Genomic DNA, 12,061 nt, shown 5'->3' with positions numbered 1-12,061 from the left:
GTCACGCGAGATATGTTTGGTCACGGCACGTTTGGACATGACGTGACTATTCGCGTGCCTTAATCACCCCTTGATATTTTAGTCACGGCATGGCACGTGAAAAATTAACTTGATCCCGATACGGCACGAGACCAAAATTACGACGTGTTAATCACACCACGGCATGACACATCACATTTTTTTTCACTCTCCGGATTGGCCCGGTTTCTGATCTAACGGTCTGTATCTAAACAGAAATATTATGTTACCTCGGATGATATGGACTCACCTCCGTTGTTGGCCCTTTTTTTTTAAAGTAGAACTCACTTCTGTTGTAGAGTTCAGATCCAGAGTATGAACAGAAGAAAGTAATCGGAGAAGCTGCATTTTTTTTTTTAAAATCAGCAGTGAGGAGTGTTTTCTTAATTTCATGAAATTCATACTACGTCTGTTCCAGTAATTTTAATTGTATTGCATAATCTGATCATTTCAAATTTTATATTTTTATAATTATCAGTTATAAGCTGACGCGTTATTGTTAAAGATTGTCTATCGTCTTCGTCCTTTACAAAATTACAGATACTAATTTGACATGCAATTTTCTTTTAGAAATTTAAAATTAATTTGACAATTTACTAAATTATAATTTGTCTAAAAATATAACATTTATCTTATAATATTAAAATTTCTTAAATTGAAAATATAACTCGTACATAAATTAGAGTACCTAATAATACGAATCCGTATAACCCCAGTTACCTGAGGTGCAAGCTAAAAATCTGGCCCGTTCATTTCACTTGGCGCGAATCTTAAAGCAGACCTCTACAATCACAGCAGTTATCGAATTAAGTTTGATTTGAATATAATTAATTTGGACATTCGTTCTTTTAAATTGCACCTCAGTAAATGGGCGTAAGCACTCTAATAATACTCCCAACTTTCATCTTCAAATTCATTTTCTAATTGTTTTGTTATTTGTGTCACGGGAGGCCCATGCGCCCGCGTCTTGCACCTGTGATGCCCGTTATAGATATTTAATTTGTATACCTTCATTTGCTACGTGTGACGTGTCTATACTTTTCAAGCTACTGCAAGGAAAACAAACACTTTTTAAGCTACTGCGAAAAACTTTTTATGGTACACAAATGCGTGGTCATGTATTTATATGGGGAGGAGGGTTCAAACTTCAAAAGCATCATAGTTTGTACTCTAATTATACTCTAATTATGCTTCATATTTTTATTTTTATTTTCAAAATTCGAACAATTAATTCGAACCGCTCAATTAATCTTCATAATAAAATAAAACAAGTTTGGAGGCCAAATTTTATATATTTTTTTTAACTTTTTGTTATTTGTTTAGATAGGTACAAAATCACAGTAAATTATGGACCAAGTATGTTTTATGTACAATATCACAGTAAAAAATTTCTAAAAAATATATAATTTGATCTCCAAGTATGTTTTATTACGACAATCATATTAAATAATTCGGATCGACTGTTCAAACTTTAAAAACAAAAAATAAAAATATAGAACATAATTGAAGTACAAAACAATATTGCATTTGAACCCTCATCTATATTTTATATTACTATAATTTATCTTTTTTTCTGCAAAGTAGTAAGTGAAACCATTCAAACAGGAAACCAGTACCAAACCACTGGTACATAGCACCTAACAAATGTACAGATACATAGCTAGAGTTATTAATTACGAAGTTTCATTGCACGCCATCACATATAGAACAAAAAGGCATGCATGAAACAAGCCAAAACATCACGAAATTAACCTAACAAAGTCCAAGCATACTAAACATCACAATATGAACCTAACAATGTCAACCAATCAAAAGCTTGCAACTTGCAAGATGACATCCACTGTAGATTTCCTGCACATCTTTAAATCTACGGACCCGCTATCAGAAGAGAATAGCTGTTGTTCTCGGATCCGAATCTGCTGCTATTCTTATTAGAACAACGGCATCATGCTCTTCACTTTTCTCTCTCTCTCTCTTAAGAGGAGAGCAGGGGATAGCAGAAATTTAGCAAGCAGCGGGTCTTATTCCGTTGTTCTCTCGTCGCTTTCTCCAACTGATATTTACGAACTTCACTTTTTTTAGTTAATTAATAAGTGTGGTGATTAATATCGTTAATCCTGACCGTGATAGTCTACAACGTTCAGAGAACGTTATAAACTATCACATTTTTCCTATATCTCGAAAAACTCATATTCATTCTTCATTATAGATATTTATTTAATTAATTTTCTATTTTTTTTTTGAGAGAAGTGGGTATACCCACCGATTTCCATTACTAAACGAAAACCATAGTACATCGTTTTTGTTACCTGGGCACCATTACATTGGGAGTCTCTACATTAGCTAACAAAACGAAATAAGAAACAAGCATACAAAAGTAAGGCATCAAGATAATACCCACTTGTATAGGCAACAACAAAACAAAGTAAAGAAACTAACAACATCTCCTAGCCAAGTAATCACATAGACCAAAGCAAGTAAAATGACCCTGCAACAAGTAAAAATTACAAAAAGCTGCATCCTTCAAACATCAGACCCCTGCATCTTCAATATCATCATCCTAAAAATGATCGATCCCAAGCATAGGGATTATATCCAGCCCATCCACCATAGGGATAGTAAGCAAATCTCCTGACAGGCCCTTAACATCAGGAGGTAACACATAAATCAGATTGTCAGGCGCATTATATTTATGATTAGAGCACCAAAATTTAGCAATTGCAAGGATTTGTGTTCCTAAAGTACTAGCCTGTTTGACAATCCCCCTCTTGAAAATTACCCTGTTTGTCTCAATCCATATAGACCATAAAACAGCACCTATAACAATCATAATTAAATTGGCATCCTTAAAAGGGATGCATGCATCTATGTCCCACAACTCCTCAAGAGTTGTACAAGTAAAATCAAAATTATTATATTGTGCAATCCAAGCCCATAACTGATTAGCTAGAGGACAAGTTAGAAATAAATGAGAAACAATTTCAGATGAATCACAAAAGACACACCTTGGATCACCCTGCCAGCCCCTTTTTCTCAAGTTATCCCTAGTCAAAATGCGGTTTTGTTTTGCCAACCAAAGAAAAATTCTAATTTTTAAAGGTATATTAGCAGACCATATACTATTAAAAGTAGAAGTAGGTATGCCCCCAAACAGTAACCATGCATATAAAGAATGAACACTAAAGCGACCAGTACTAGTCCATCTCCAAACAATTTGATCATTGGTATGACTCAAGTGAAAATTCTGAAATTGCGATAATAAAGCACACCATTCGGTATGATATATACTCACTAACTGCCTACAAAAAGCAATTTGCAAACCATTGGACGTAAACACCTGTGAAACTAAAATCTCTTTATCATATGCAATATCAAACAAGTTAGGATAAATATTGTGCAAATCACAATTACCTATCCATCTATCAAGCCAAAATCTGATGGAATGTCCATTCCCAACTTGCCAATCAGTACTAACTTCTATAATTCCTTTATTTTTCATGATGTCCTTCCAAAAAGGAGAAAACAAACCAAAGTACCAACTACACTATATTTCTGTTTAAGAATCTGCTTCCAAGTACCTGTAAGTGTATTGTCTAAAAATCTCATTAACCACTTAGCTAGCAAGGCACTATTCATGACTTGTAAATCAAGTACTCCTAAACCACCTAATTTTTTACTCCTACATACTCTACTCCAAATAATTAAGGCATATTTTTTCCTAACTGTGTTACCCCCATACCATAAAAACCGTCTTCTTAACTTATCAATTCTCATTCTAATTGGTGTAGGCATATTATACAAAGATAACCAATACAAAGGTATAGCTGAAATAACGGAGTTTAACAATGTCACCCTCCCCCCTAAAGAAAGCAATCTACTTTTCCAAGACTGTAACCTTTTCTCAATCTTTTCTACTAATTCATTCCAACAATGCATAGGCAGTTTTTTCCAATGTAAAGGAACCCCTAAGTAAGTTATTGGTAAACTAACCAATTTACATCCTAATTGAGTAGCTAACACCTGTCCTTCTTGTTGTGATAAGTTTAAAGCTACCATTTCACTTTTATCAAAATTTATTTTCAAACCTGATAAATTTTCAAAGCACAGCAGAATCCATTTTAAAGAATTGATCATTTTCCTATCTGCCTGCATAATTAATTTTCTATTAATAAAAATTTCGATCCCATTGCCTAGGGAATCTGTATCCTCTCTGGTATTGCAGAGGATCACCCTCACTTTACAGTTTGAGATTAAATCTCAACCGGTTTGGGATTCGGGTTGCAATAGGGGGCAGTATTCTTGTGCTTTGAGATTTGTGCCAAGTTAAAAAGAACGGTTCAGATCTAGTAATTGCAAAAAATTCCCTTATCAGATATTGGAGAAGATGTGAATTCATTGCCTAAATAGTGAGTTGTCTACTTGTCATGATTTTTTATCTCCTGCTTGGTTCGAAGAATATTATTTTTCTGATTTTTCGTGACACTTAATTTAGATGCATACTGCATAATCCACTGAATTTTGAATTTCAGTTGTTGCAATTAGTTAAATTATAATCTAACTTAAATTATTTTTTCGTGTTATATTTAAATGTTGTTAATTAGTATTTATATCTCAAAGTTTATATAACTCAATTATTTATTTTATATCTGTATTTGATATTCGTGAATTATCCACTATGTATTTGTATTTGTATTTGTTTAAAACAAACTTAATTTTGAATTTTAACATTCATTTACTATCCGTATTCATACTCCGTATTCACATTCGCTCATTAAAATTAAAAAATAGATACGGATAATCTGTTTCGAATCTGCTCCGTTTACACGAGGGTTTCGTAAATTCGCTTGTGCGCTTGTATGATTCGGATACCTGACGGCTGACTCAAGCAAATTACAAACAGACGTTCCAGGATCGTTCTTTTAACTTGGCACGAATCTCAAAGCACAACAACCTGCGAGGATTCGGATTCCGCCTATCAGGCTATATATGATTACCCGCCCCTTTCGACCCAAGAGGGCAGACGCAAACAGCGCCGCCCACAAGCCACTTGCTATCTTTTCCAAGACCCTAAACCCCTACGCGCACTCCTCTCCACCCATGGCACTATCGAACGGCGCCGCCACCCCCGCACCCGCCTCCAGCAACCTCGTGCTAATACTGGACTATGGTTCTCAGTACACGCACCTTATTACCCGACGCATCCGTCAGCTGTCCGTACTGTCCCTGTGCATCTCTGGCACATCCCCTCTTTCAGCCATCACAGCACTTTCTCCCAAGGCAATTATACTCTCAGGCGGGCCCCACTCTGTTCACCTCCCGTCCTCTCCTTCCTTCCCCGATGGTTTTCTGAGGTCCATTTTTTTATAGATATTTTTTCAAGTTTAAGTGTACTGCTCCATTAACTTGGTTTTATTCCTTTGCAGTTGTTTATTCAGACGTAAACAATAGCCCCCATTGTTTATTCGAATTCTCCTTTTACACCAGCATTCTTTAATACTTATGCCAGAAATTTGAATTTAGTGAGACTAAATATTATGGATTCTTTGGCACTGTTTCTGTCACAAGCCACTGATAGGTGGGTCTCACCAGCACAAAGGGAATAATAGTCCGTGGGGCCCTGTGATCAGTGGGCATGTAACAGGTCCTCTGCTAGGAAATCTGGAACTGAGAACCTTAATGCAAATTTAGTCTGCTCATTTATGTTTCTGAAACTAAATGAAACCTCCTATCACAGATATGTGCAAGAAAATGGCGTGCATGTTCTGGGCATTTGCTATGGAATGCAGCTTCTTGTACAGAAGCTGGGAGGTGAGGTGACTGAGGGAGAGAAGCAGGAGTACGGAAAGATGGAGATTGAGGTGGCAAAGGAATCAGCATTGTATGATGCAGATGATGTGGGAGGGCATCAGACAGTCTGGATGAGTCATGGAGATGAGGCTGTGAGATTGCCTGATGGTTTTGAGGTGGTGGCGAGGAGCACCCAAGGGGCTCTTGCAGGGATTGAGGATAGAACAAGGCGGTTCTATGGTCTCCAATACCATCCTGAGGTACTCAGCTTTTTCTTGGAGCAATTGCATTTATTTTTCCTTTCAACCTGGACCATGTAATGTATTGTATTTGCAATGCCATGAAGTATTATCACAGTTTAAATAAACCCCTAACATTTGTTTTGGCTATCACCAAATTTAAGCAACACTGAGCATTGGATCTCTTTAATATACATGACTTGATGGTTCATTATGCAGTCTGAGGCAATGGAGCTGGAGGAGTTGGTCAACAAATTTTCAACATCTAATGAACCATACCCTTTTTAATTTAAGTGTCCTACCAATTAAGCAATGCCAATATCTCAAACAACATTAAATGCTAGTTGAAAGTATGAACTGCGTTAACATTATGTTGCAGTACTAGCCTAGTGCCAAATTTTGTAACCGATATTATTTTCTAATGAAACTGGTGGGTTTCCCCCACTTTTATCAAAAAAAAAAGGGGATGAACTATGTTGGTTTTTGTAACAGGTTGCTTTGGAAAACAAAACCTAATCAATTAAAGTGTGTTGGTATTAAAGATGGAATTAGAATTCAATAATTGGTAAATGCCTTTTAATTTTCTCTCTGCATCTTTTCCTCATATAATCTTTGGTAGGTGACACATTCAACAAAAGGGATGGAGACACTGCGTCGATTCCTCTTTGATGTGTGTGGCTTGAGTGCTGACTGGAAGATGCAAGATGTGCTGGAAGAAGAGATCAGAACCATTAATTCCATGGTGGGGCCTAATGACCATGTAATCTGTGCACTTTCTGGAGGTGTTGACTCAACTGTTGCAGCAACCCTTGTTCACAAGGCGATTGGTGACCGGCTTCACTGTGTATTTGTTGACAACGGCTTATTGAGGTGTTTTTCTGTCTTTGATAACTATTAAAACATAGAGTGCCTATGTTGGATTTAAGTTGAATGGCCCCACCCTGCAGTTTCAGAATTGCAAGTTACTTCACTTTAGGCATCTTATAGGCATCCATAGTGTTATGAGTTATGACGGTACTGGACAAGGTCACTGTAATTGGCTTTTGTATTTGTCTACACTTATATACACCTAAAATCTGGTAAAAGTCACCCATGCCTCTTTTTTCCTCTTCAGTTTTTGACAAAATAAAAAAATCTCTGCTCGGTTATTGAAGGAGGGATGCAGCAAGGAAGTTTCCATCCCTTCTTCATTAAATGGAAGGCAATATGTTTAAATATTTTGCATTGCAGGGTTTATTTTGTTGTTTAATAGATATACGGGGTTATGCATGGGTATTTATTTTTGCGACACCATTTCAAGGTAAAGCAAGGTAGCTTTAGTGCACAGATTTGCCATGCCTTGTATAAATTGGTGTATGGATGTTGTACTTACAATTGGTTTTGTTCTTTATTGTCTGTTTGTTATACCCTAATTAGGGATTTGATTTGTTAGTTTTTTTTAATGTCTTTTCTGATTTTCATTTGCTTTTTCAGATACATCTTTTGAGGGAATATGGGTGTCTATTTGTTGCCACTAAATGTTATTATGAAATCTTAAGGTTAAAATGTGTTAATTTTTTTTTTCAGGTACAAGGAGAGAGAACGGGTCATGTCGACATTTGAAAGCGACCTCCATCTCCCTGTCACATGCATCGATGCGTCAGATCAATTTCTTACTAATTTGAAAGGAGTGAAAGACCCTGAAACAAAAAGAAAAATCATAGGCCGAGAATTCATTGCAGTTTTTGATGAGTTTGCACAAGGTTTGGAGAGCAAATTGGGGAAGAGACCAGAATATCTGGTTCAAGGAACCTTGTATCCAGATGTGATAGAGTCATGCCCGCCACCTGGCAGTGGCAGGAGCCACTCTCATACTATAAAAAGTCACCATAATGTAGGTGGCCTTCCCAAGGACATGAAGTTGAAGCTTATTGAGCCACTTAAGCTCCTATTTAAAGATGAGGTGACCTTCTTGTCGGTTGTTTTATTTGTGTTATTAGCTCTTTTGTTTTTGCACTATTATCTTATCTATCTTCACCATAGAACGAAGAGACCAGAGTGCAACAATTCGAATTGCACTAATCTTTCGTGTTTCTCTTTATTGTATTCACCAAAGGTACGTAAACTGGGGAGCATTTTGAATGTACCTGAGTTATTTTTGAAGAGGCATCCATTCCCTGGTCCTGGTCTTGCCGTTCGTGTGTTAGGCGATGTTACAGCAGGCAATGCCTTGGAGACTCTTCGCCAGGTTTTTCCTGTTTCTTTTGCTATATTTATTTGTTTTGCTCTTATTTTTTGCTATTGAGGTTCATTTACTGGCAGGTTCAAAATTGGTCATAAACAAACTTCATGTACCAGATTGGTACAGGTACAACAAGGTTGTACTAGTTTGGGCCACTGTATTGTCTTCTTCCTTTATTATTAGCTAGGCTGAGTTCGATACTAGGGCCATAGTAAATTTATTTAATATAAACTTACGTTAATGGTAAATACCTTTTCAGAAAAATGAGGGGGTTAGTTTGAGTTAGCAGGATTGAAAACCTTGGTCTTTGGCATGGAATACCAGTTTTGTGAACAACTGTATACGGGAACTTAAAGGGACATACTATTGTTAAATATTGTCTATTATTGTATATTATTCCATTCCAGCGAACAATATCGAATGACCACTGGCTTGCTGGTGTGTCATTTGACAGTTTAACATTTAGACCCTTCTGAAATATGACTGGATCGGATACTTTCTTAGGTGATGAAGCATAACTGTTCTAAATTATTACTAGAATTTGCGGAAATTAGTTAATTAACTTTGAAAATCATTGGAATGCTTTTTAGGTGGATGAGATATTTGTTCAGGGTATAAAGGATGCAGGTCTGTATGATAAAATATGGCAAGCCTTTGCTGTGTTTTTGCCAGTGCAGTCAGTGGGGGTACAGGGTGACCAGAGAACCCATTCTCACGTGGTTGCTCTTCGTGCTATTACTAGCGAAGATGGAATGACTGCAGATTGGTTAGTAATTCCCATCGATGAATTGCATATTTGGTTTCTGCATTGCATAGTTCCTAATACCTTTATCAACAACTTCAAGCAAAAATAAAAGAGTCATTTTTTACATAAAATTTGGTAGGACCACGTTTTAGTACATTTTTTGTGTTTCTAGTGATGGCTGATGAGGAGCTAAGTTACCGTAAATGCCCACCTTGGTTTTTCTTTGATCAAACTCCTTTGCAGCACATCCGATGTCAAATGCTGCAAGGGTGATTGACGTAAAAAATAAAAATAAAACATTTTCTTCTGAATATTTTGGGAGATATTTGTTTCAACCAAGGATGATTCTCCAGAATTATATATAATTGTTGGTCTTTAGTTGTTAAGTGACATGTTTCCAATTATATTCCCAAACAATAGTCATTTAATACTCTCTTACCTGCGCATTATTTCCTAAATCCAGGTATTATTTTGAGCATAAGTTCCTAGTAAATGTGGTTAGCAAGATCTGCAACAATGTACGAGGGGTGAATCGTGTTTGTCTGGATATCACCTCAAAACCACCGGCAACAGTGGAATGGGAGTGATTCGAATGAATGTGAGAGCAAGAAATATTTGTTACCTTTTGGAGGTGAGAGCAAGAATTACTCTGCACGTAAGGCATGAAGTAGTTTTTAGAAAAAACGTAGTAATAGTAGTATCTTTTAAGTTTAAATTTTAATGAATGTGCTAGCCTGATTTATGTACCTTTATTGTTGGTCAATGTATCATATGATGGACTGATCCAATTATTTAGTGAAAAAAATTCTGCTTGTTTTACGAGGATAATACTTTATTAGTATAGATAAAAGGTGATGGGTATGTAATTTCTGCTTGTATTGTTGTTTCTACCCTCCAACATGGTATTATCTCAAGTTAGACGAGTGAATGATTAACAGAATATTTTCTGAGAGGTGAAATAATAGGAGTAGAAAGGATCATGTTATCTTGCTGAGGTGAATGGAGAGGCATTGAGAAAAATAAGGCGCAAGGTATTACTTGCCGCATATATTGAGTATGGCTAATATAACATCAGTGTCATTTCAGTCTATATAACACCAACTTCAAAATCTAGCAAATTGAGTTCAAATAGTGAATTCAAAACGTTCAAATCAATTTATTTTATGAGTGATGTGTTTACATGCAAATTTTTTATATTTTCGAGTTATTTTAGTATCAAATCAAGTGGCAAAAAAATAAATAAATAAATGTATTAAAATTAACTTAAAAATTCAAATATTTGACCGCTTGACTTGATACCAACTAAACACAAAAACTTATAAATTTTACATGTAAACACACAACTAATAAAGTAAATTGGTTTGAACGGTTTGGATTCACCATTTGAACTCAATTTGATAGGTTTTAGAGTTGGTGTTATATAGACTAAAATGACACTAATGTTATATTAGCCATTCTGATTTTTCCTTTTTTTTTCTCGTTTCCGTTCGAATTCTGAAGCATACATATATATTCTGGAGTTCTCTAACCGATCTTTTTAAATAATAATAATAATAATTTAATTTCATAATTAAATCTTTAGGAATTAAGTCCAATTTTGACAATTTTGATTTATCAGAATAGTATCCGGATATGGATTCGGTCAGAGTTGTTTAAACGGAGCGGATATCCGTATTATCCGGCAACCGTTTTCTGATATATAAACGGTGCTAGTTTATATTTATATCGGAACAATTATATTCGGATGGCTGGACTATCTGAACACATATTTCTCAGCATCTCTCACTTTTGTCCGCTTTCAGCTAAAAGTACTGACCGACTCTTATATAACCATCTCTAACTTAATTATATTGTTCATGTGGGACAAATAGATTGAGCGCTGAGCTCACAAACCGGAATTCTTTTCAAATTTTAACGCTATGCTCTGGGCCTGGGCTAGATGAAACTTTCCAATTTTTTTTTATTGCGCTGGACGCTGGTGCATTGGACTTTGGACCAATTCATTTCAAACCTATTAAACTTTTATGGCTCTTCTCCATTTTACTTTATATCTCTTCTCCATTTTACTTTTTTTTTTCCTAATTTTTTTTCTTAATTTAGAAATTTTTTAATTAATATTTGTATATTAGAAGTTCATATATCTTAACTATCCGATCATTATTCGTTTTATATCCGTATTCGAATCCGTATCCGTGGACTATCCGTTCCGTATCCGTATCCGTTTAAGGCGGATTTGGTTTTGAATTTTGATATCCGTTTACTATCCGTATCCGTATTCGTATCCGCTCATTATCCGACGAATGCGGATATGGTATCAGCATTATCCGCTCCGTATCCGCTCCGTTTTCACCCCTAACAATATGACATTCAATGATCAAAACTTTTAATTACCATTATACCCATTCACCTCTTCCTCCTTTGTATCTACTCTTTTGCTCTCTCTGATACCTCTTCCCCCCTCGCTCTTTCATAATAGCAAAAGGCCCCAGCAAGATACCTCGGTATACCCTCTAGCACTTTTCTTTTACAAGTAAAAGTAGATCATAATAGACATCCTTCACTAATAAATGGCTTCCTTTTCGAGCAAAGGCATACTGGCATAGTATATATATTGGTCGACTTATACTAGAAGAATATGTTTTATCCGCTAGGGTAAATAATGATTATTGTAGAGGATGGCATAAATTGATATTGTCGATAATATTGTTATTATCGACGAAAATGTTCATGAGGATATGATGCTGTCAATTACTTTTATTCTCGCATATAAAATAGATTCTTACAAATATTAAGCAAATAAGTCAACGGCAACTGAGAATGGTTCCTTTTCAATTTTGAAATTATATTTAAATGTTAATTATATTTAATCAATTTCCGTTTTTATATAATTTTGAAATTTGCGCACGAACCAATTGTTCATCAATAATAATTAATGAATTGTTCTAGAGCTTGCAACTGTGTGTTCCCTTTCAGTGTAAAAGGAAAAGGTATGCACTGCTTCAAGATATCAATTACCACTAGTAGATTGCACAAACGGTGCCAAGACAATAA

The 12,061-nt window shown here is 35.7% G+C and overlaps 1 protein-coding gene across 1 annotated transcript; it reads left to right on the top strand.

Annotated features, from left to right (window-relative positions):
• The first annotated feature begins 5,052 nt into the window (after positions 1-5,052).
• LOC144543841 (GMP synthase (glutamine-hydrolyzing), putative / glutamine amidotransferase) lies at positions 5,053-9,838 on the top strand. Its single transcript, XM_078292273.1, has 7 exons — positions 5,053-5,369; positions 5,753-6,065; positions 6,664-6,914; positions 7,611-7,986; positions 8,140-8,271; positions 8,856-9,031; positions 9,474-9,838. Exons 1-7 carry the CDS (start codon positions 5,116-5,118, stop codon positions 9,595-9,597), a joined length of 1,626 nt encoding a protein of 541 aa, XP_078148399.1. The 5' UTR covers positions 5,053-5,115; the 3' UTR covers positions 9,598-9,838.
• The last annotated feature ends 2,223 nt before the right edge of the window (positions 9,839-12,061 follow it).

Source organism: Carex rostrata, chromosome 25 (assembly GCF_964058835.1).
Source record: "Carex rostrata chromosome 25, lpCarRost1.2, whole genome shotgun sequence".
Lineage (NCBI taxonomy): Eukaryota > Viridiplantae > Streptophyta > Magnoliopsida > Poales > Cyperaceae > Carex > Carex rostrata.
The sequence above is the reverse complement of the archived record's forward strand: the minus strand, read 5'-3'. Positions and strand labels throughout refer to the sequence as shown.

Bases quoted from the DNA above. Each gene is read 5' to 3' on its own strand.
- LOC144543841 (XM_078292273.1), top strand. From the start codon at position 5,116: ATGGCACTATCGAACGGCGCCGCCACCCCCGCACCCGCCTCCAGCAAC. The intron at 6,066-6,663 runs GTACTCAGCTTT...AATCTTTGGTAG, and splicing joins GTCTCCAATACCATCCTGAG to GTGACACATTCAACAAAAGG. The intron at 6,915-7,610 runs GTGTTTTTCTGT...TTTTTTTTTCAG, and splicing joins GTTGACAACGGCTTATTGAG to GTACAAGGAGAGAGAACGGG.